Source organism: Mustela nigripes, chromosome 8, assembly GCF_022355385.1.
Source record: "Mustela nigripes isolate SB6536 chromosome 8, MUSNIG.SB6536, whole genome shotgun sequence".
In the NCBI taxonomy this organism is placed as follows: domain Eukaryota; kingdom Metazoa; phylum Chordata; class Mammalia; order Carnivora; family Mustelidae; genus Mustela; species Mustela nigripes.
This window is the reverse complement of record NC_081564.1, coordinates 53358721-53384925: the sequence shown is the minus strand read 5'-3', so window position 1 is coordinate 53384925 and position 26205 is coordinate 53358721. Positions and strand designations below refer to the sequence as shown.

General features: G+C 38.2%; 1 protein-coding gene across 1 annotated transcript in view; it reads right to left on the bottom strand.

The window, feature by feature from the left end:
• ASXL3 (ASXL transcriptional regulator 3) overlaps positions 1 to 26205 on the bottom strand; it is a 177495-nt gene that overhangs the window by 51125 nt on the left and 100165 nt on the right. Inside the window, exon 8 of the mRNA XM_059410047.1 lies at positions 9835 to 9998. Coding sequence (XP_059266030.1) covers positions 9835 to 9998 — 164 coding nt within the window. The remainder of the gene's footprint in view (positions 1 to 9834; positions 9999 to 26205) is intronic.

Here is a 26205-nt window from a genome sequence, read left to right as displayed (position 1 = left end):
ATCACACATGCCCAAAGATGGCCTCTCAGGCCATGAGGTTGCCTCGCAGGAAAGCCTATAAAGGAGGAAGAAAGTGGTTTCATGCACAGAATGGGATGTTCTCCAGACTAAATGAATGCAGGTTCCTCAATTAACTTCCTTATGCACAGGATTGAAATCCGCTCCATTTGTCAGATTGCCTTATGACATGCAATTACTTGCACATATGTACTTCAATCCAGTCTTACACATTATTTGACCTACTTTGAAGCAGATACTGATAAACAGGATTTGATGTTAACTATCCAGGTAGCTAAGACATGGATCATATCCAGATAGTATTACTGCCCTCCATAAGCATACAGCTCAAATGATGAGCATGGAAATATCAGGCGTGCTCTGGTCTGCAAGGGTATCTTTGGCCACGTATGATTTACTATCGCCAGTAAGTGACTTAGGCTAGAAGGAATATTGGATTTTCTAAGTACTTTAAGATATGCTTTCAGGAGCAGGGGAAAAAAAAAAGCTAGTGTCAGTTCCATTAAAATAATTACATCTCAAGTACACACTTACTTTTTACCTAAAGGCTTAAGATACCAGTATTTTTCCATATCTTTAATACTTTTGAATTTCTATAATCTGTTAGGTAAATTGACATTTCATTATAAACATTATTTGCTGAATAAAATAACGGTATAATTTTTAAATCAATATATACAGTACATAGAGCAATCTCTAAGAGGAGCCTGAGTTATTGCAAATGCATGAGCTATTTCCATGGAGGAAAAAGATGGAAAGCCCTTTCCCATTTGCATTTATAAAGGCTGCGTGACTTCTTTAAATATATACACTGATGCCAACAGAGCCATCAGAAATCAATAAATCACATTCTCATGTGCTGTAAAATGTCTGACACACACATTCATTTTCCTAGTCCAAAATTCTCTGCAAAAGGAACTGTGTAAATGTTCCATTTTAGTTTAATGACATTCTCCACAGTTGAAATTATGTGCATTATTGCCAGTGAGTGCAAAAACCTGAAGAGCACAAAGCTAGATAGGATTTTAAAGAGCCTACACAGTACATATCCTTCCGTGGCTAGTCATTTAACAGACCATAGAGACACAGATATGAATGCAGAACAAAATTGGGAGATTAGTAAGAATGGATTGAAATGCTGCAATTACCATTTGGACAAAAATAATAGGCATAATTTATTTAGAAGCAGTTGGGGGATGGTCTTGCCAGTGTTTGGAGAAACAGCCCTAATAGTCCCAGTACCACCACATGGAGGCAGAAATGAATATTACTTAAAATGATACAGATGACAGAAATGACAACAACTTATTCATCAGTGATGTTCAACTGGGAAGTGTAATAAAAACTTAAATATGACTCCACTTTAGTTGACATTTATTCCGCCAACTGCTACGTATATTTTAAAAGGTCACAGCATTGTTCCATGTAGATACAGTTTATGAAGTACAAATTCTTAAAGAAAGGAGGGATCTGCTATGTATATATGCAAGGAACTTCTAAAAATTATCCAGGCATATTTTGCAGAGAGTTACGCACAAGGGCATGTCCAGCTACAAACATAAGCACTGAATTTATTCAGGCAATATTCGTACCTGGGAACTGAAGGAAGAACTAGCTACAATTCTCCCTGTTCCCTAGTGTTGACTAACGCTGCTCTCACCCTTTAGTTTCTTTGGGTTTGATCTCTGAACCAACATGTGGTGGCCAAAAAGATAGCTTTGACCTATGTGTTTACCAAAACCTGATTACACCTGAAGTGTGTTATTTTGAGGCCCTATACTGTTTCACTCAACGACATATCCTTCTTCCCTTGGTGCCATGTTTTCCTCTCCCTGAGACCTCCACTCACTCCAGCCCCCAACCCTAACTTCTCTCCCTAAAGCCTGGACCCCATAATGAACCATTCCAACAAGCACCTCAGAGTTCCCTAAAATAGGCCTTTTTCATTCTTTAATGGTTTTGGCTATGTTCTTGGGTTTATCCGACATGTTACACTAGCTTCTAAGTGGATTCCTACCCTATATTCATTGATTCGTTCAAAAAACATTTACTGAACCCTTACTACATGCCAGGCACAGGGTCTAGAAGAAAGCCACAAAGCCACTGTCCTGGGTTCTCATGAGGGAAAACAAATGAACAAATCCAAAAGCAAGTAATTATTGACAATGATTGAGTGCTGGGAGGGAAATAAACAGAAAAGTAAGTCCGAGAACAACTGCAGAGGCTACTGGACGTGGGAGGGAGAACAAGAAAAGCCTTTGTGAGGAGGTGACACTCACGGGGATGAGAAGACGCGGACCTTGCCGCAAGACGCCCTGAAGCTTTTCTAGCAGCGCTCTCGGCAAGCACAGGGATGAGGAATAGAAGGTTAGGTGTAGGTCTGAGGGGCAGGAAGGAAGACAGAATGACTAAAGCAAAGCAAGGTGGCAAGTGGGAGAATCTCTCTCCTCTACTTCACGCTTCACTCCTTCAAAAGAATCCTTTTCTAACATATAAATCTAACAATGTCACACTGCAAACATAATCTTCATAGATTCTACATTGCTCAGACACAAAAGGCCTTTTTTTTTTTTAAAGCTTTGCACCAACCTCCCCCTTCTAAAATCAGTTTACTTCCTCTGTAGCCATCCATCTCAATTTTTATGTTGATGGGGAGCAGGTCCTTCTCTGCCCATGTTTGGAGGGCAAGGGATGCCATGCAGAACAAAGAGCATGAACTTGGAGACGGACAAATCTGTGTTCAAATTTTGGCTCCTACATTTTTACTTGGAAGAAGTTGGGTAAATCCTTTCTTTCTCCCCGATCCTTATCCACATAGATATACAGAGGGGTTAATAATATGAACTCTTTAGAGAGTTACAGCAAGAATTAGTGATAATTGATGTAGGAGGCTTAGCACTATATATCATCACTATTATTACTGGCACATACGGTTTCCTCTACTCGAAATGCCCACCACACTCCTTTTCCTGGTAAACTTCCTCCATATTTACAGATGAAGTTTAGATGACACATTCTCTTCAAAGCATTCTCTAACTCCTACCTACAAAATATGATTATCTCCTCATTGCTCCTATAGCACAACGTGTATACCACCGCCATGGCCTAGTTCTGTAACGATAGGCTTTTACATCTCTGTCTCCCCTCAAGAACCATCACCTCTCTCTGGGTTGGAACTGTTACTCTCTCAGTGTTTGTATTATCAGTGCTTATCTGGCACATAATAGGTGTTAAGGAAACACTGGTTGGATGAATGAGTGAAATATATACCCAGCACTTCCCTGCACCACTAGAATTCGCCTGCATCCGTATTATTCTGCATCTTCACAAAGTCTGTCAGTCAGGAGTCCCAGCAGGCACAGACGGCTCATTCAAGTTAGCAGCATTTAAAGAGGGTGGATTAAAGGGACTACTTACAAAGAAAGGGATGGTCAGGGTGCAGCAAACCACCAAAGATAGTTCAGGAAACTAAAGCTAATAATGGGAAGTAGTATTGAACCTGAAGGGCACCAGGAGAAAGGGTTTGTCAGAACTTGGACAGGAAGAGAGCTACAGGGAGAAGACCTTCTGATAGGAGCTGGTGGATGGATGCATCACGTGCTGAGCCACAGGGCTGGTGAGGTTCTCAATCTCACTCTTCTTTAGCCCAAAGCTCTGTTGGGGCTTCCTTAGAGCCGAACCCAATTAAAACTCATCCGGCCTTCTCTTCCTGCTTCCAAACAATATAGGCCCCTATGCCAGAAAAGGAGCAGAGGGACGCACGACGGCCCAAAGTGCAATCACAGAGCCTAGCGGGCTGAGATAGTATCCACACGGAGGGAAGCCCGGAGAGAAGCTGCAGAGCCATTGCACGGTGAAGAACACCGCCTACCCAGAGGAGCGGCCTGATATGTAGTGTCAGAGGTCAAGCCGGAAGGGAAAAGTGCCTGAGCAGGATGGGTGGGTAAGTAGCTTGCCACGGAGTCCAGGCCTGAGTGTAGTAAAGATGACCATCCATGGGGCAGTATGAAAGAGCGGCTACCTATAAGGGGATTAACCAAATATTTGGACATGTTAAGTGTAATAAAAAACAGGGTTTCTCTCTGTCAGTGTCAGCTACGGAAAGAGAGAAAACTAGAATAAATCATGGGGTATTAGATTAGGACTAGAGGTAAATTCCTAGTTTACAAGATAGAGACATAGATATAGAAATAAATGCCAATATAAATTATTTGTGTTTATACATTTTGAAAGACTTACACTCTTTCTTCTGTAACATGTTCCTTGTCTCCCTGACACAGAGGTTAGGAGGTAGTCTCTTTCTCTCTCTCTCTCTCTCTCTCTCACACACACACACACACACACACATTACAGAGTACACGTGCTGTGAGCTCCTGATTCCTAAGTACCATCCTCCACTCAAGGGAAACATGGCTCCTTGAAGAAAGGGTTAGTTCCAGAGCCTGGGCAAGAAAAGTATAAGAAGAAACTGGGACAATGTGGTGTGCTTCAAAATAATGAAGTGATCTGAAGGCAATGGAGACCTCAGAAGATACAGAAGCCAGCTTGGACAGGCTCTCAACTGTGGGGCAATTCGAGCATAGTAATCTAGTGAAGACATGAAAAACAATGAACCTGTACAGATACAAATAAATGAATAAACTGAAGGTCTGAAGACGAAGGATATTTATATCATTTAAAAGAAACTCCTCACCAAATACTATTTAAAGATGAGGGAAGAAGTAACTTTGTACTGCAGAACATTTTAATCAAAATGATCAAGTAAACATCAGCAGTATTGGGACAAATAAAAACTATGTGCCAATGAATAGGTGCCAGGTGCAAATATATTAGAGTCATAATATATTGGAGGAAGGGGGGTCCTGGAAGGATTACCAGGCTGGAAACTAATTCTCTAATGTATCTTCAAATTTCTAAAAGCGTCTGGTTATTTAAAAATTAAAAAAAAAAAAAATACAGAAGGCATATGTCCCCCTGGTGCATTAGTCCATACGTGGTTTAGCCTCCCACAGCAAAGCAGAGTGAAGAAGGCTGAAAGGTAGATCTAGAAAGGCAAAGGAAAGATATCCCACCTACTCCCCACTGACCTCCTACCGTCCATCTGGCACTGCTGGCAGTCTACAACCTGCACTTGACGATCTCTGAAGTATTTGCTACTTCCTGTCTATTCCCTGGCTCCTTCCCATACTCTTGCTCATCCACACCCTTTCATAAATACACGTATTCCTCTGGGATGACTGTATCTGGTAGCCTCACCAAAACCCATAGCTGACACCATTATCTATGTAGATTTTATAAACTAACTCCATCTCCTTCAGTTTTGAAACCTGTATAATTACTTCTCAACATTTTATACAGTAGAAGCATCTCAATCCAACCTGCTAAAGCCAAACTCAATACCTACCCCCTGGAGTGGGCACTGTTAGTGGACTGCCAAGGTTCTCCCCCACCCCAGTTGTGTATCCTCTAATGTAACTTCCTAAAAACCAGATTTCTAAAGTAGCCCTGACCTCTATCACAGTGCGCCCTTTTACTTGAGATGGTGAGCACACTGAGGTTCAAGGGTAGGGCTAGTGGCTCTAAACAATTTGCATATTCCATTTCCTTAGCTAGAGGCATTTTTTAAGAAGTGGTTGTGTGATCTTAGTAGTACCAGTAGTGTGAATTGAGACCTTTTCCTTGAAATACTAGGATAGAAGCATTTTCCCCATGAATGTGAACCAAGAAGCAAGTACCCATTTTTTGATTCAGGTAGCCATCCTATCACAAAAGGGAATTAGAAAAAAAAAAACAAAAAACAAAAAACAACAAAAAAGGAGGGGATTAGAATAGTGCCAACAAGAAGAAAGGCAATTTTTAAAATTAATTCATAAATAATAATGGAAGGGGTTCCTGACAATAAGTAAATCTCAGGACCAACCAGGGCCCACTCTAACTTCTATCTTCCAATTACCTAAGCCAATAAATCCCTTTATATTTAAAGCAGTTTGAGTTTTATTTCTGCTATTTGCAGTATAATGTGTAAAGGAGAGTAAAAATACATATAAAGCTAGTTGTGAAAATGTCATAAAACAACCAAAAGATAATGTATATGAAATGTAAGATAAGCAGGCCTTTATGAAAGACAGAAAAGTAGAAATATAGAAAAACAAAACACCAGACAGGTTGGCAGAATGACAACTGGCACTGATAAGATAAAAGGGAAACCTAGCTTCCATATTTGAAGATGTAACTACTGAATGATCCCCAGCTTTCAATGGTCTAGAGTCAGACAGAGGCTGGTAGGGACTGCTTCGGGGGGGGAATCTGGCAGCAACCGGGGGAGTCAAAGGAAGGAAACAAGAAACCCGGGACTTTCACATTCTGTACCGATACATAAAGATAAGCTTTCACAAGTGAAATTCTGAGGTATCTCTTAGAATTATAGTACTTTCCACTGTTCAAATAAATCCATGTAACTAGCTTCACATTTGCATGCCTTTTCCAGTCATTCTGGCCCAGAAAGTGGTGGTATTCAACCCCATGGATATTTCTAAGCTGTACTGAAACAGCAGCAGTTTGAGGAGCTTGCTGCATCAAGTCTCCTGCCCCTTCCTGACAGGAGAGAGGGTGCGTCAGCTCACCTCCAGCAAAGCATGCAGAGGCCGAGCTCTACGTTTCCTGGTATCAAATGGTTGACAGGCCCATAGAGCCCTTCAGTTCTCCCAAGTCACCCTAGATAAAATATCCAGTTGCCTTCTAGACCCTTTACAACCCTATCCCACAGGCAATCTGTCATTTATTCCTACTCAAGTAGGTTGAAAACTATGTCTGGAATTCAGTCCTTTCTTCTCATTTCCAAGGCCAATGCCCAAGGTCGTATGTTATCTCATATCTCAACTACTGCAATTGTCTCTTACCCAGTTTCCCTGTGTCTTATCTTTCTGCCTGTCCAATCCATCATTCACAGGGTTACTAGCTCCTAGGAGAAAATATGGAGTGCACTTCATTTATCCTTTTTCCTTCCCCTATGTCCAGGCATAAAAATATCTGTTTACATTATTGTAAGCAGGTCATTTCTCATTTGAAAAACTCTATGATGGCATCCACTGGTTTCAGAAAAAGTTCAAAGAGCTTAACCTGCAAGCAGGTCACCAAAGTTGTAAACCCACTCCCTGTCAGCAGAGGAGCTCCCCGCTTTCCCCCCATAGGAGGAGCCAGTCATACAGAACTACTAAATTTTCTGGAACACACAAGCAGCAGATCTTTATAAATGACATGCTCTCCCTCTACAGAATTCATTTTCCACTGGCTCTACTTGCAAAACCCTTACTAGTCCTTCAAGGCTCAACTGAGGTATCCTTTCCACCTATAAAATCTTCTCCAATACTAGTTTCTGATTAAAATATCTTCATCCTCTGTACCTACAGAAGACTTTCTTTACAAGTCTACTTTGACATTTGTGTTGCTCTTCCTGGTCTTACACTAATTTGGTTTGCCCAGTTATTAGACTTCTTAACCTAGTAATGAGCGTAGTGTACTGTAGATCAGCGTGAGGTGGTCTTTCTCCCCTTTCATTTTCTGTATTTAGCAAAGTGTATAGAGTACACAGCGCACGCTCCCTAACTACTGCCTGAGTAATCTGCTGGTGGACTGCTTGTTATATGAGGACAGCTACTGTGCCTTATTCATTTACACTTCTCATGCTGACTGGAAGGAATGAACAGAAATTGCTACAGGTTGAAAAAAACACTAGGCTTCGCCTGGCCTTCTGGCCTTCTCGCCTGGCCTTACCGAAATATCTGGCTAAACCTAGGGCAGTCTGTCATTTCTTCATTCCAAAAGATTTATTCGGTGTGCCAAACCTTATTCCAGGAGCTGTGGACAGACCTGTAAACAAGAGGAACCACTCGTGTGCGGAGATGAAGGAAATGGTTCTAGAGCTAATAAATCAGTCTCTTTGACCAATCCCCCCTAAAAAAAGTTTTTCTTAACTTCCAAACTCAGTTCTCTGCTACACAAATGTAAAACCTGAGAGATGAGTGGCTTCTCCCTACACCTTGTTCAAGTACTATTTGACAAAATGTAAAAGTGCTACCACTCGATAATGATGGTGATGATCACATTATCTTCCTCCTCTTTAATTTCAACACTATTCTCCAAATTCGAGCCCTCATTTTGCCTTTTTGGAACAACTAAAATTGCTTCCTAAGAACCCTTCCCACTTTTATGCTTCCCATCTCTACATTCCCTTTCAATACTGCCAGAATAATTTTCTTAAAAAGCAACAATCTTACTCTATTACAGCTGTGCTCAAAAGCCCTCAGTGGCTTTGCAAACACAGGGAGAACACTGTTCAGACTCCTTAGCCTCATACAAGGAAACTTCCAAAATTGAATTCCAATTTGTCTGTCCAGATTCTTTTGCACTGCTCTTCCTACAATCCAGACTCCCACGAAAATAGCTCTTGATTTTGTATCTTTGAACTTTTCACTTGATAGATTTCCATCTATTTTATTCAAATCCTGCCTACATCTCAAGGCCCAATGCAAGGACCTTAATTTGTCTCCGATTTTTCCCTTCTGCATATGAAAGCTCAGTATACCTTGTGCTTTTCCCTCTAGTCTTAACTGCTTCTACCTCACATTTTGATTATTCATGAATATAACTTATGTATCCAACTAAAGCATACTTAATCATCAATAAATACTTAAAAGGCACTTACTGTCTTTCCATTACTCCAAAGTACCTAAAACATAGCATATTCATAGTAAACATTAAGCAAATTTTCATGGAATGAAGGCAAACTCGCAAGCAGAAATGTGCCCCAAATCAAAATAATCTTTTCCTAAATGTGAACAATAATCCCCACCAAAGAGATACATATGAGTGGTAGAAAACCACAGCTCATCACACTTTAAATATATACGAAAGAAGGCAGCTAAGTTAGTAGAAAATGGAATCAAATAAAAAGCTAAGAAAATTTATTCAAAGTCATATGGAAATATTGAATCAATCTCGCTCATTTCAGTATACGGATGTACCTCTCACTTTGAAATGCAAATACATAAACACATACACATTATGTCCATCAACTGGAAACTATATACAGGGTCAAAATTTATTGAAATAAGAATCACAAGGAAATTTTTCCTAGTTGCCGTTTAATAACTTTTGTGAAATTTAATAAAAGTTTATGTGATGAAATATTTTTTCCTTTTCTAAGGAAACAGCTTTAGAGGATGATTGATGCCTGCTATTATGAGTCTATATTTGTATTTCCTTATTTTAGAGGCTTTTCAAAATACAAAAATAAACTTAAAGCATTTCCAGTTATACTGAAAAAAAAAGATAAAAGGTGATTATTTATAGGCAATCATATTCACGATGATAGAGTCTCGGAAGGCAACTGCAAACATAAATTTTAAATGCTTTTTGGAAAGAGTTGAGAATAAAAACATTTACATAATTTCTTAGAAACCCTGGCTTTTTATTGCTGCACTTCAATATTCCCTCCAGGCAAAGGAGCAGCTACTTCAAAGATTTATTTGATAATGGAATGTTTGATTTCTTTGTTTTCCCTTTCCAATGTGGAAAGGTCTGTTGTTTTCACTCCGCAGCAGTGTGCTATTTTTTAAAATTTGAATTGGCTCTCTACTGATAATAAAAATGGTTCTGTTTTGGCAAATTAAACACACCACAGTCTATATATTATAAATAGACTATACTGTTATAGAAATGGTCCACATATGTATCTGTCATCTTTGATAACGGAACTGCCACTTCATGATAATATACCTTGTGACTAATATCAAATGTCTTAAAACTCCCACTTACCTGCCTATCCACTTCTGGGAGCAAAAGCAGGAGGTATTGTTGAAAATGCTGAGGTAAGGAAGCAAATGTATGTTTATTTATTAATGCCCTCAAGTTAGTGTTGACAAGAATAGATCCTGGGGTTTCTATGTCAATGTCCTCAGCTTTGGTCCATTTCAAGTGTCCTGTGATAAACAAGCAAGAGCATTAATTCACTGCAGATTGGGGAAAACATGCACATGTACGTACACATATATCTACATATTGAACATATTCAATAATACATCTAATGCGGTCACTTTTAAAAGTGACATTTCAGAAAGAACTCTCCAAAGCTCCTTTGCGGTTTTATCCTGTCTTACTTGTATTTTATTTTCATAATGTATACTTCACTCAATACCATCTATATATTTTAGTCAAAGTAGCATCATGTCAAGACAAAGAAGTATTTTAATTATGGTCTTCCAATTAAGCAGAATTTTAAAAACTTTGGGAGCATAAATGCTAACAACTACAATTTTTTATGGACTCTATAAGACCATAGATCAATAATAATAATACTAAGAGTTCTGTTAATTTTAACAGAGGCATTGATAGCTAGCTCAGAGTTGTGTGATTTCCCATATATCAGGCTGACCACTACGCACTGGATTAGTTCAAAAGATTCCTACTCGGGGTATTCTGAGAGTAATAATTTAAAAAGCAGTCCTTTATAAAAATATTAGTTTCAAGGTCTAAAATACCAACAAACTTCGAAGGATAATTCTACAACTCAAGGTACACTGAGCTTCAACAGAAGGCTCTGACAACTCAAAATTAAGACATACAAGAAGATAATCCACTCTAACAAACAGCCAATTGAGGCATCAAAGAGAAGAATTACTTTCAGTTACTTGAGTTAAGAGAACACCTTGAATGTGAGCTGTTTTAATAGAGTATATTTTAAATCAAGGGTTAGCAAATAATGGCCCATGAGCTATATCCAATCCAAATTCTGTTCTGGTAAATAAAGTTTTACTGGAACATAGTAAATGCCCAGTTGTTTAGCAACTGCCTAGGTGTGCCTCTGCACTACAATACAGGGTTGAATAGTTATGCCAGAAATTGCATGACCTATATTTACTATTCAGCCCTTGGCAAAAAAAAAAAAAAAAAAAAAAAAAAAAATTGCCAACTCTTGTTTTAAATAATTAGTGACAAAAGACAGAATAAAAGTCATTATTAGTAAACAGGGAACTATGATGAAAGAATGAGCAGCTCTGAAACAGAACCAGACAGAACACCTAGAAATGAAAATTTAGTTTTTAAACCAAAAAAAAGTAATGGACACAGAAGAGAAAAGAATTATTAACTAAAACACAGAGTTGATGAAAATATCTAGAATGCAGCATAAAAAATGATAGGTCCAAATAGGATAGTGAAGAAATATGGGGAATGGCATAAGCAGTCAGAATGAACATCGATGGGAGATTCAAAACAGCAAATGGAGGGCAAGCAGTATTTGAAGAGCTAATGGCTCATATTTTTAGAACTGAAAAAATTATGAGTTCTTGGATAACACAATATACCAAATCTCAAGAAGGACAAATACCCACTTTCAACGGATGTGTTGAAATTATAAAGCATCAAAAACAAAAAGAGTATCTTACAACAACTTTTTAGAAAAACAGATTATATCCAGAGGGATGATAATAAGACACAGAAATTTTATCAATGAATGATAGATAGCAGTAGAATATCTTCAAAGGATCAAGAGAATATAAGCATCAATCTAGATGATGGCAATGATATAGGAACATTTTCAGGATTGGGGAACCGAGGTGGCTCAGTCAAGCTTGATTTCAGCTCTGGTCATGATCTCAGGGTCTTGAGAATGAGCCCTAGTCAGGCTCCACAATCAATAGGGAGTCTGCTTGAGATTCTCTCTCTCCCCTCTGCTTGTCCTCTGTCTCTCTCTCAAATGAATAAAGAATCTTAAAAAAAAAAAAAAAAAGGAAACTCAATAGAGAATCTTGCTAAAATAATCATTAGTGGCTGTTCACAACAAATGAAGAAATTAAATCAAAGAAGAAATAAATGGATTACAGAAGCCATGGTCAACTAAGAGACTAATAGATCAGAGCGTGTCCAAGTAAATATTAGCTTTGAAGGATAATACTAAGACTAGTGAAAGTTAAATAAAAGAAATAAAGAGGAAATAAAATGGAAAATAATGCATGTAAGATGGGACAGCTGACTGAAAGGAGAGTGCTACACAAAGCCCGGTCTCATTTGGGAAGGAGAGATTTAGACTAGTTCTTTGCTTGGTTAAAGCTCTACAGGTGACCATTAGAAGCAACAAGAAAGAGTGATATTTCCAAATAAGTGCATGGATGGAAATCTCAATGCATCAAATGGAAGGAATAAAAGCAGGGGGAAAAATTAAAAATTAAGTCAAAAAAATAAAAATAAATGGGTTTTCATACTAGATTTAAAAAGGAATACAATCCAGCCACATGCTGCTTACAAGAAATAAACTTAAAAATCATAAGGAATGGATGAAAATGAAATAAACATGTAGTAGGCTGAGACTCAAAACAACAAAATAATATAACAATATTAACATCAGACAACATAAACAAAGGTAGAAAACCTTGTTGGGGATGATAAAGATCATAAAAGGATGAATTCACTAAGAAGATAAAATGACCTTAAATCTGCAATCCTTTAAGCAGCATATCATTCAAAAACTTGAAACTGAGAGAACTTAAAAGGGAAAGTGCCATTACATGATGCTAGTGGTAAGTCTTAACATCTTCTACCAGAAACTGAGACACCAGACAAAAAACTTGTCTTAATAAGAGAATTTTAACAACTCAATAATCATTGTTGAACCAATGAATTAAACATAAGGGACTGCACTGAGCTGTTAAAAAGCAATGTTTGTCATCACTCAAGGAACAGTAAAACACACAAGAACTGACCAGCAAGTCTCTACAAATAATGATGAACAGTATTAAATTTCATCTAATTAGGTAGCAATAACACAAACACAGCAACTCTCCAATCCTCCCACATTTGTATATTTAGACACTCAAAAGCACATTTCTAAGTATTTCATAAGCTAAAGAGAAGAAAATTTAATAGAAATTAGAAAATATTTGGATTCTAAATGACAATGCCAAAATTTGTGAAATGCAACTCAGTATAAAAGATAAAGTATATCCATTACACAGTAGGAAAAAATACTGAAAATTCAAGGATTAGTGTATGAATCAAGAAGTTAATAAATAAGAAAAATTTGGGAAAGGAGGAAGGATTATAAAAATAAGAGCATACATTCATGAAATAGAAAAGGACAATGAAGACCATCAACACCAAAAAAAGGGGTTTTTGTTTGTTTGTTTTTTTTGTATTAGACTAATGAAATAGATATACCTCTGGTAAGACTTGGTATAAATATAGAGGAATGAAAGGTAGGGACATAATTCTAGATATAGTATACATGGCACATAATGAAAAATGGATTTTAAGTGGCATAATAAAATACTATGATTTTATCCATATCTTTGAAGACCAACTATTTTCAGGTTTATAAATATTCAAATTTAATTTAAAATAGGAAACCTGAATAAATTTGCAGAAACTTAAAAAAATGGATAAACAGGAATCTTCCCCACTTCACATACATACAGAATATATAAGTTGCCCTAACAATGAGTTTTACCAGTTTGTTAAGGAACTCTCCCATTTTGTACATATTCTAGAGAATAGGTTTATAAAGAAATATTTCCGATTCACTTTTTCAAGTTAATATACCTTATCTCAAAATAAGGACAAACAAGAACAGTATAAGAGGAAAAAAAATTATCTTCTCCCATTCCATGGGTTGCTTCTTAGTTTTGTAGACTTCTCAAGACATTAAAAATAAAGCTACCTTACAACCTAGCAATTGCACTACTAGGTATTTATCCCAAAGACACAGACACAGTGAAAAGAAGGGGCAGATCCACCCCAATGTTCATAGAAGCAATGTCCACAACAGCCAAACTGGAAGGAGCCAAGATGTCCTTCAACAGATGAATGGATAAAGATGTGGTCCATACACACAATGGAATAGGGTTACTCAGCCATTAGAAAGGATGAATACCCAGCATTTACATCCACATGGATGGAACTGGAGAGGATTGTGCTAAGTGAAAGAAGTCAAGCAGAGAAAGAATTATTATATCTTTTCACTCATATATGGAACAGTGCAGAAGACCACAGGGGAAGGGAGGGAAAACTGAATGGGAAGAAATCAGAGAGGGAGACAAACCACGAGTGACTCTGGATTCCAGGAAACAAACTGAGGGTTTTTTTGAAAGTAAGTGGGGGACGGTGTAAATGGGTGATAGGAATTGAGGAGGGCATGTGTGGTGATGAGCACTGGGTGTTATAAGCAACTAATGAATCACTCAACACTACATCAAAACTTAATGAAGTACTCTATACCTTGGTTAACGGAACATAACAAAAACCAAAGAAAGAAAAAGAAAAAATAGAAAAAAAATCACCAACCAATATGACAAAAAAAGTACAAAACTCGTATCATCAAAAAAAAAATCTAAAGCAAATCTGACAAACTCTAACATTTGTTTGGTCAAGGAGATAGGAACACAGGTGTCTTGCTTTATTAGTATCTGTATTTTTCTATATGTTTAAAGTATTTCCTAACTAAAAAAAAAAAAAAAACATAAGGGGAGAAGAATTAGGGAGAAGCTTCTTTTCTCAGCAGTGGAGGCAAAGGCAAAACCTAGAGACAGAAATGTTGAGAAATATAGGAAAGAAATTTGTTTAATTCTCCTTTATGGCCTAAATAATCTCAAATAAAGGAGCTGAGGTCATTTACCAAGAGTTATTCTGACTGAGGAGGAGTGCTAGGGAAATAAGAAAATTGTAAGACTTTGAAAAATATATTGTAAGCAATGTGAAAAGCAGTACTTATGCTGTAGATTACTATTTAGTATGGTTCAAAATCTTTAAGAATATCATTGATAAAAGAAGATTCAGAGAGGCATATAATTTTTAATGACAAACCCAAAAGAAAATCTGTTTCAAAGATGTCCAACTAAACAATAACATGTTCCATAATTTTGGAACAAAGACAGAGCAGATGAACTTATTGCTAAATTTGTAGCCACACAGGGTGTTTAATCCCATTTTAATTATCCTTACACACTTACTCTTAATTGGCTTAAGAACAATCCAATTATATCTGATTGTCTTATCTCATTAGAGCTGGTACCTCATCTCCCTACAGCATTCAGAGGAAGAAAAAGATGTCATTTTAGTATCTAATTCCTGGATACCAGAGAGAATAAAGTAGCTGAAGTCCAGAGAAGGATCACTTGCCAAATTACCACAGTGAGAATCTATGCCATGCAAGAAGATACTAGGCTGACCTCATGATAAAAATCATGATAAAAATCATGGGGAATATTTCCAATCAAGGTCAGGGAAATTCTCTATTATTTTGACCCAAGGGACTTAAAGACCACCCATCTGAGAAGGCTGCAGACTTTGGTGTACTTGTTGACCAATGGGTAGGTAGTCTGTAAGCTTAAAGACTCCTATTTCAGGCACCTGGGTGGCTCAGTCGTTAAGCATCTGCCTCAGGCTCAGGTCATGATCCTAGCATCCTGGGATCGGATGGCCCGCATGGGGCTCCCTGCTCAGGGGGAGTCTGCTTCTCCCTCTCCCACTGCCCCCACTTGTGTTCTCTCTCTTGCTGTCTCTCTCTGTCAAATAAATGGATAAAAATCTTAAATGAAATAAAATAAAAGCTCCTATTTCCCAGAAGGGAACCCACAGAGGATTTATGCATAAAATACACAAACACAGAGACACAGACATAATACTCACCTGGAAGGAAGAAGCCCATGCAAGAGGCAGACCAGGGTCTTTTGTTACAAGAGGAACTACCCAAAGAAATACAAAAAGAGTTCAAAATGAAAGAATTCTTCATTGTCTCAAAGAAATTAGAGAGGAATGATTCTAAAAGAGCTCAGAGAAAAACAGACTTTAAAGATTCAGTCTAAGGGGAAAAAAATAATCATAGGACAAAAGCGAATCATCTACATGTGATTCAACATAGACTTCACAAATGAAGTGAATGAGTCTATAATGAGTCTATTGGGTAGCATTGAATGCATTAAAAAACAGCACTGAGGTTAAAGAACTATGGAGATAATGGTTACAAAACAGAACATAAGTGTTAGCAACCCTGATGTTTAAAAATAATAAAGCTAAGAAAAACATGGGGGTAGGAGTGTCTGTAATTGTGTTTATTCATACATCCTTTCTAATAGATTGTCCAATGTTGTAATGAGTATCAAAAATATCACTATTTCAGTTTTGCATATTTTAATACCTTTAGAGAGGATTTTAGATATGGATATATTTTGTGGCAATGTACAGAAATTTTATTTTTTTGGTTTTACTTTTTTATTATTCAGCTAAAATTAAACTTAGTACTTTCAATGAAAATGGTGAACACAGTTTTTCTAAGATGATCTCTGGCTATAGATATGCAATAAGAGATGTCGAATCACTTTTTTCCACCAGGTGACAATAAGCAAAGTCTGACTCAGAAGAGGGCCTTCACCTGACTCTGCTGGCACCCTGATCTCAGACCTTCAGCCTCCAGAAATGGAGTTAAGGTGGCAGAGTAGTAGAACCCTATGCTTGCCTCGTTCCTCCAACACAGCTAAAGAAATATTGGATCATTCTGAACACCCAAGAAATCAATCTGAGGACCAACAGAACAAGCTGCACAACTGGAAGGAGAGAAGAGGCCAAAGTGTGGAGCGTAGCAGGTATGGGACATATGATCTAGGGAAGAAAAGGACTGTGTCTGCTGCAGAGGGGAGGAAGCCTTGATTGCAGAGAGAGAGGAGGGAGAGAGAGAGAGACTTCTGAGACAGCGAGCAAAGCACAGGGCCTCACACAAGGAAAACTCATCCCCAAATCCACTGACTGGAGAAACTAGGGGACTGATTGTGTTGAGTGTTTACAACCCATACAGCTTAAACCCTGGAGTTTTTGAGTTGTAGGCTATGGCTGTAGAGCCTAGTGGGTGTAAAGGTGATCCTGTGGAGGAGGGGGGTAGAGGCCTGGGAACAGATGGTACAGTCTGAGAATATACTGGGAGAAATTTTCTCCCTTCTTATAGTGCATCTAGGAGAAGTGGCTTTGCCTTTTGGGACAAAAGAGCCAGCAGGTGCCACTGCACTGTCCTATCCATTACCAGAAGCCCAATGGGGTTCTGGGGGCATCTAACTTGAACTCATGCTGCCCTTTACACTGTAAGCTCCTGTGCACTGGAGTGACCGCCCTTCTGGGACAACATGGCACAAGCCCCAGTGCAGCTAGACCCTCCCGAGAGGACCGCATGGGTCCACACTGCACTGGGTTCCGAAAGTTTGGAGTTTTAAAACAGCCAGTATGCCTGAGATCAAACACACATACACAGTGGTGCCGGGCAAGCAGATGGCCCAGACCTAAAAGAAGCAAAGGCAGGAATCTGAGAGATGCCTCGGACACATGAGGAGAGACTTGTTGCTCTTCTGTGAGGGCTTCTTGGACAGCAGTAGGTGTCCCTCCGTGGGGACAAAGGAGAAGGCTGATGCCATTTTAACCCATCAACATGGGACAGACTTCACTGAGCACCACAGCACCCACAGTGGAAGCTTGAGCCACTTACACCAAGCCTAACCTCACTGCACTCTGCAGGTGCTACTTTACTAGGGTGAGTCTGAGAGCCAGAGCAACAGGCACCTCCCCCACAAGACCAGCACACACCCCACCCCTGCCAAAGCACCAAGGCTACTGACCACAGGAGAGCTTCAGCTCCAGTGGAAATAGGATCAGGCCTCTTTTAACAAGCAGGCCCAGCGAACAGTGGGGTAAAACTTGCCATACCCTGGATAAGATCTAAACACTTCTCACTGCAGGCAAGTAGAAATTCTGCAGAGAACTGACCTGAGGGAAAGAGTAACCAAAACACAGCAGGAGAATGCACACAGTATCCACCAGAAACACTTCCTGAAGTACCAGACTCTGGACAGTGTATGACCTCTTCTTAATAAAGTTATTGTTCTCAGGAGCAGGAAATATAACAGGCTTTCCTTACACGGAGAAGAAGACAAGAGACCTAGACAAAATGCCAAGATAGAGGAATTCATCCTAAACAAAGGAAAAGGTCATGACCAGGAATCTTATTGAAACAGACATAAGTAATATGTCTGAACCAGAATTTTAAAAAAAAAATCACAAGGACACTAATTGAGCTTGAGAAAAACAGAAGACACCAGGAAGTCCTTCACTACAGAGATTAAAAACTAGTCAGTCCAAAAAATAAAAATAAAAATGCTATAACTGAAATGTGAAACTGATTGGATATAATGACTACAAGGATGGAAGAAACAGAAGAACAAATAAGTAATATAGAAGAAAAAATTATGGAAAATAATGAAGCTGAAAAGAATAGAGAAAGAAAAATAATGGGTCATGAATATAGACTTAGGGCACTCAGTGACTCCATAAAGCATAACACTCACATCATAGGAGTCCCAGAAGAAGAAAAGATGAGCAAAGGGGACAGGAAGTTTATTGGAGAAAATTATAGTTAAAAACTTCCCTAAACTGGGGAAGGAAACAGACATCCAATTCCAGGAAGCACAGAGAATTCCCATCAAAATCAACAAAAGCAGGAAAACATCAAGATATATCACAGTAAAATTTGCTAAATATAAAGATAAGGAAAAAATGCTAAAAAACAATAAGAAATCCCTAACTGTATTCCAAAGGAAGACAAATAAGGTTAGCAGCAGATCTCTCCACAGAAACATGGCAGGCCAGAAGAGAGTGGCGTGATATAATCAATGTGCTGAATGGGGAAAATATGCCACCAAGAATACTTCATCCAGCAAGGCTGTCATTCAGAATAGAAAGAGAGATAAAGAGCTTCCCAGACAAACAAAACCTAAAGGAGTTCGTGACCACTAAACCAGTCCTCCAAGAAATATTAAAGGGGATTTAGAGAGGAAAAGAAAGATCAAAAGCAACAAAGACTAGAAAATCACAGAGAAAATCTCCAGAAACAATGACTTAGCAGATAATACAATGGCACTAGGTTCACATGTATCAATAATTACTTTGATTGTAAATGGACTAAATGTTCCAAGCAAAAGATGAAGGGTATCAGAATGGATTTAAAAAAAAAAAAAAAAAAGGACTCTTCCATATGCTTCCTACAAGGGGCTCATTTTTGACCTAAAGACACCTGCAGATAGAAAGTGATAGGATAGAGAACCATCTATCATGCTGATGGCCATCAAAAGAAAGCCACAGCAGCCACACTTACATCAAACAAACTAGATTTTAAACTAAAGATTGTAACAAACGATGAGAAGGGCACTATATCATAATAAAGGAGTCTCGCCAACAAGATGATCTAGGAATTGTACATATTTATGTCCCCAATGTGGAAGCACCTGAATATATAAGTCAATTAATAACAAACATAAAAAACTCATTAATATTAATACAATTTAATACCCTGCTTACAGCAATGGACAGATCATCTAAGTAGAAAATCAACTAGGAAACAATGCCTTTGAATGACATGCTGGACCAGATGGACTTCAAAGCTATATTCAGAACATTTCATCCTAAAAAAGCAGAATACATTCTTTTCGAGTGCACATGGGACAGTCTCCAGAAGAGATTACATACTGAGTCACAAATCAGGCCTCAACAAATACAAAAAGACTGAGATCATACCATACATATTTTCTGACCATAATGCTATGAAACTTGAAGTCAAACACAAGAAAAAAATTGGAAAGACCACAAATACATAGAGGCTAAAGAACATCCTACTAAGCAATGAATGGGTTAAACAGGAAGTTAAAGAAGAAATAAAAAAAAAATACATGGAAACAATTGAAAATGAAAGCAAAAATGGCCCCAAACCTTTAGAATGCAAGAAAAGTGGTCCTAAGAGGGAAGTATACAGCAATACAGGCCTACCTCAAGAAGGAAGAAAAGTCTCAAATACACACACTAACCTTACACCTAATGGAGCTAGAAAACAAACAGCAAATGAAACCTAAAGCCAGCAGAAGGGAAATAATAAAGATTGGAACAGAAATAAGTGATAGAAACAACAACAACAACAAAACTGAAACAGTAGAACAGATCAATGAAACTAGAAGCTGGTTTTTCAATTAATAAAATAGATAAATTCCTAGCAGATTTATAAGAAGAGAAAGGACCCAAATAAATAAAATTACAAATTGAAGAGGAGAGATTACAACCAACACCACAGAAATACAAACAAGTATTAAAGAATATTATGAAAAATTATATGCCAACAAATTGGGCAATCTGGAATAAATGAATAAATCCTTAGAAACATATCAACTACAAAAACTGAAACAGGAAGAAATAGGAAATTTGAACAGTAACCAGAAAAGAAATGAATCAGTAATAAAAAATCTCCCAACAAACAAAGTCCATGACCAGGACCAGATGGCTTCCCAGAGGAATTCTACCAGACATTTAAAGAAAAATTAATACCTATTCTTCTCAAACTATTCCAAAAAAACAGAAATGGAAGGAAAACTTTCAAACTCATTCTACAAAGCCAGCATTACCTTCATTTCAAAACCAGAAGAGATCCCACTAAAAAGAATTACAGGCCAATATCCTTGATGAACATGAACGAAAATATTCTCAATAAGATACTAGCAAATCAAATTCAATAGTACATTAAAAGAACTATTCACCAAGATCAAGTGGGATTTATTCCTGGGCTCCACGGGTGGTTCAATATCTGCAAATCCATCAGCATGATACACCACATTAATAAAAGAAAGGATAATAACCATATGATCCTCTAAATAGATGCAGAAAAAGAATCTGACATGAAGCACCTCTTTATTCTTGATAAAAAACTCTCACCAAAGTAGAAACCAATAGAATATGCCTCAACATTATAAAAACCATATAAAAAAGACCCACAGCTAAAAATCACCTTCAATGGGAAAAAACTAAATGCTTTCTACTATGGTCAGGAATAACAGAGGGATGTTCCTGAGAATTATACTGGGTAACTCTCATCATTGTTATTTAACATAGTACTGGAAGTCCTAGCCTCAGTACTCAGACAACACAAAGAAATAAAAGTCATACAAATTGGCAAGGAAGATGTCAAACTTTCACTTTTCACAGATGACATGATACTCTATGTAGAAAACCCAAAAGACTCCATCAAGGTGTACCTGGGTGGCTCAGTTGGTTAAGTGTCTGCCTTTGCCTCAGGTCCTGTGATCCAGCCTCACACTGGGCTCCCTCCTCAGTGGGGGAGTCTGCTTGTCCTTCTGCCCCTCTCCCCTCTCGCACTCTCTCTTTCAAATAATAAAATCTTCGAAAAAAAAGACCACCCCCAAAATTGCTAGAACTGATACATTATTTCAGTCAATTCACAGGTTATAAAATCAACATACAAAAATCTGTAGAATCTCTATACACCAATAATGAAGCAGCAGAAAGTGAAATTGAGGAATTGATCCCATTTACAATTGTGCACAAAACAAAAAGATACTGAGGAATAAATCTAAACAAAGAGGTAAAAGATTTGTACTTAAAAAGTCTAGGGGCTCAGTGGGTTAAAGCCTTTGCCTTCGGCTCAGGTCATGGTCTCAGGGTTCTGGGATCGAGCCCTACATTGGGCTCTCTGCTCAGCGGGGAGCCTGCTTCCTCCTCTCTCCCTGCCTGCCTCTCTTGTAATCTCTGTCTATCAAATAAATAAACTATTTTAAAAAGTCTAATGCTATATAAGTGTTCAATAGAAACTAAGTGTTCTATAACACTTATGAAAGAAATTGAAGATGACACAAATAAATGGAAAAACATTCCATGCTCATGGATTAGAAGAAAAAATATCATTAAAATGTCTATATTACCCAAAGCAGTATAGACATTTAATGCTATACTATGCTACACTAATGTTATACTATACACTAAATGTAATCCCTATGAAAATACCACCAGCATTTTTAACAGAACAATCCATCCTAAAATTTGAATGGAATCACAAAAGACCCTGAATAGCCAAAACCATCTTGAAAAAGAAAAGCAAAGCTGGAAGCATCAATATTCCAGACATCAAGCTCTATTACTAAGCTGTAGCCATCATGACAGTACAGTACTGGCACAAAAACATATTCATAGATCAATGGAACAGAATAGAAATCCCAGAAATGGACTCACAAGTATAATGTCAACTAATGTTTGACAAAACAGGAAAGACGATCCAATGGGAAAAAAGTCCCTTCAACAAATGGTGTTGGGAAAACTGAACAGCCAAAGGCAGAAGAATGAAAGTGGACCACTTTCTTACACCACATACAAAAATAAATTCAAAGTGGATGAAGACTTAACTGTAAGACAGGAAACCATCAACATCATAGAGAAGAACACAGGCAGCAACCTCTTTGACAGCAGCTGTAGCTGATGGGGTACCCTCTTCACACTGTTTGTGGAAAAGCAAACTGGTACAGCCACTATGGAAAGCAGTATGGAGGTTCCTCAAAAGTTAAAAATAGAACTACCCTATGACCCAGCAATTGCACCGATAGGAATTTACCCAAAGGATACAAAAATACTGATTCAAAGGGGCATGTGAATCCGATGTTTACAGCAGCATTATCAACAGCCAAAAAATGGGAAGAGCCCAAATGTCAATCAAATGATGAATGGATAAAGAAGTGGCACGGATACATAATGGACTATTACTCAGTTATCTAAAAGAATGAAATTTTGCCATTTGCCATGACACAGATGGAGCAGAGTCATTATGTTAAGCAAAATAATTTAGTCAGTGAAATACAAATACCATATGATTTGATTCATATGTCGAATTTCAGAAACAAAAAGGATGAACATAAGGAAAAGAAAAAAGTGTGTGGGGGGGCAAACCACAAGAGACTCTTACCTACGGAGAACAAACTGATGGTTCCTGGAGGGCAGGTAGGCAGGGGATGGGCTAGATGGGTGAGGGTATTAAGAAGGGCCCTTCTTGTGATGAGCACTGAGAGTTAGATGCACATGATTATAAAAAAAGATGTCAAATCATGTTTATATAACACTGTGCAAATTATTTTGGATGATAGGATTTAGGGACATTATTCGAATTTTATTTTAATTTTCCTTCATTGATTTATTTTAAAAGTCTGTAACATTTTATGAAACCAGCAAAATTGTAAGTCTTCACTACAAAAAGATTAAACCAATAAAATACACTGGAATGAATCCTAGGAGTTGGGCTCAGTAAAGACTTTTATCAAAAACCTCTCAGAGATAATCCATTAGAAGACTAGATTTGTTTAACAAGTACTTTTTAAACTCCTACTGTGTGATCATGTAGGAAGAAGCATAATTAAAAACTGGTTTAGGTCAATGACCCCCAGTTGAAGGAACTTATATTTCAGTTAGGGGAAAATGTGAGAAATTAATACAAAACAAGTAGAAGGAGAGAATATAATTAAGCTTTTTTTTTTTCAATGTTTACAACCCATCCTCTAAGTGCCCTAAGACCGTGGGATGATAATATAGCCAGGGTTAGCACAGAAAGCTCCATAGGGGAAGTTTTAAATGAGTTCCATCTTTTGCTCAGGCCAGGAGAGAGGCTATGAAACAACTGATGAGGCAAGAAAACCCGTACTTCAAACCCAATTTTCAGCTGTCACCAACCTTTCATCTCACCAGCTGGGGTTTCTACTGCCTGATTACTTGGTGATCTAATATTTACTATGATACTAATTTGCAAGCCCTCTGACAATAAAAGAGCCCAGTAGATATTGTTAGCATTTGTTTGTATGCTTATCAGAACAGTGTTTCTACTATGTATGATGTAAAAATGGGTGACAGACCTATTTTTATTTTAATATCATTAGAGAAACAGTCTTTAGACCCATTATTTTATTCAATGGCACCCACTCACTCTGTTACCATGTCTATTCAATCAGAGAGCCACTCAGAAAAATAGGCTCATAATTTTCATACGTAAGCCTGGACAAAAACAACCAAACCAAAGAAAATAAACAAAACAAAAACCTATGTTAGAAGTAACGGGTTCCCATGCTTAGTGATAGATTTCTCGTAAAAGTTTCAAGATCACCATCAGAAGGACTAGAATGATTGAGGGAAACAAATCTTCAATAAATTTTTAAGAAAGAATTATTTATTTATTTTACAGAGAGAGAGAAAGAGAGAGCAAGTGAGGAGAGGCCAGAGGGAGAGACTCTTCAAGCTGACTTCCCGCTGAGTGCATGGCCCTGAGATCATGACCTGAGCTGAAACCAAGAGTTGGACGCTTACCCAGCTAAGCCACCCAGGCGCCCCCAGTAATTTTTTACTGTGTGTTCCTCACCCTCTCCAGGGAAGCTGGCATGTGAAGGGACCTGAAGGAGGTTTGTAGTGCATTCTTCCAGCAGTTTCCCCAGGGAAGCACCCCAGGCCCTTGGCTACAATGCATGAGGTTCCAGACCCAAGTGAAATCTCTACCTGAATAAAGTGAGTAGCCTGCAATTTGACTGAGAATTGCCATAGACCAAAAGGAAGCACTTGGAGGACAACGAGAAGTATTTTATATCCTGTTAGGGAAATCTCACAGTAAGGATGACAATTTAGACTTACACCCTAACCTCTGATTTTTACTGCATTTAGTTTCAGTGTTACCAATGTCAGTTAGAAAAGATTCCACCATTTGTTTTGTTTCAGAATGATTTCAACAGGTTAGGAGTTCTATACAGGGACCTCTACCTAGAGAAGGCAATGATGGCTCAGAGCACATTTCTAAAACTGTATGAATTAAAATATCTGACCCTGATGGGGTGAATGCCAGGGAGAAACAGCCCTCCCTGTCTGGCTGGCTACTGGGTGTTAGCTGGTTCATCTTTCTTTGCTGTGTCTGCTGCTATACAAGAATGACCCTTCCTAGAAGCACAGGACCATTTTTATTCAAGGATGTGTAAGCATGCTGAAACCTACAGGATGTCTCATTCATCCAAACTTACCCCCTCAGCTACCTAAACACAATGCATTCACAACTCATTCAGCTCTTACTAAACGAGAGGGACATAATGGGTGCAGGTAGGACCTCAAAGACAGACAGGAAGGTCACTGTACCCAAGGAATTACCAACTTAATGGCAAAGAGGGGAGAGCAAAATGTAAATAAATATGCCTCAAGGAATCTTAAATACCATTCTGATTTGAAAATGCTTCACAGTATTGAGATTCTTTTACTCTGTAAGATTCATAAGGTCACAGAACATCAAATACCGTACTTTCTAAAAGATATATGGGGTGTTGTCTAGAAATGGTTACATTTAAGACTCTTTTTTTCATTTCATTTTTCCATTTTTTTCGCTTTTTATTTTACAGTGCTGGGCCTCTACTGAACGCTACCTAAGCACCACGGACTTCCTCGGTGCAGAATAAGTCACTCCCCCCGTTGCTTGCTACTTGGGCATCAGTCCCATTGCTTCCCGGTAATCACCTTCAGCTTCTCTTGGCAGTTTTTTTTTTTTTTTAAACTTAATGGACTTATTTTAAGTCACATCTTCCTCCATCTGCCTGATTTTACAGGATAGACAGGAAATCTTAGAGTTGCTAGCTCGCCCTTCTCCATGTAACTAGAGAACCTGCATTTTAACGAATGTGGTGGACTCGTCACGTGACAGAGGGTCTACTGCTCCTCTGTGATGTCTGCAGGTCCATACTGAGGGCTGGATGACGTGACATTCAGAACCCCAAGGTAATCGTCTACACTTCAGGGCTAGCTATACCCTGACTAGTGTCTTCGCCATGTCAGTTACAGAAAACTTCCCTGACACCCTCTGGGCTTCAATTTCTTCAGCTGAAAAATGAAAGTAACTCTACTGTACATAATTGTAGCAGTACTAAATGAGATAATTTATCTCAAAAGGCATAGACCACTGCATTAAATATGGGCAGTAAATATGATATCACTTCTACATCCCTTCATTAAAGTAGCTTCATTATTCCTTTACTTTGCAGTCTCTTTTTTCTCTTAAAAGTTTAGGTTAAAATGAACACAGTGGTCTCCTTTATCGACTTTTTAATTTGCTAACAAGTCAGCTGAAATAATCTGACAATACAATTTTTAACATGTTAGATAGTTATTGCCACGCAGGGCTTCTAGGTTACGGTGGTTAGAAGACAAGAGCTCTTGCCTAAAGACCTGAATACCTGGCAGGATCCGGAGGAATAATACACACTCTTCTTGACTCCCAATCCTGAAGTTAGCCAAGTAATTACATAAGGAGGCCCCTGTGCCTTG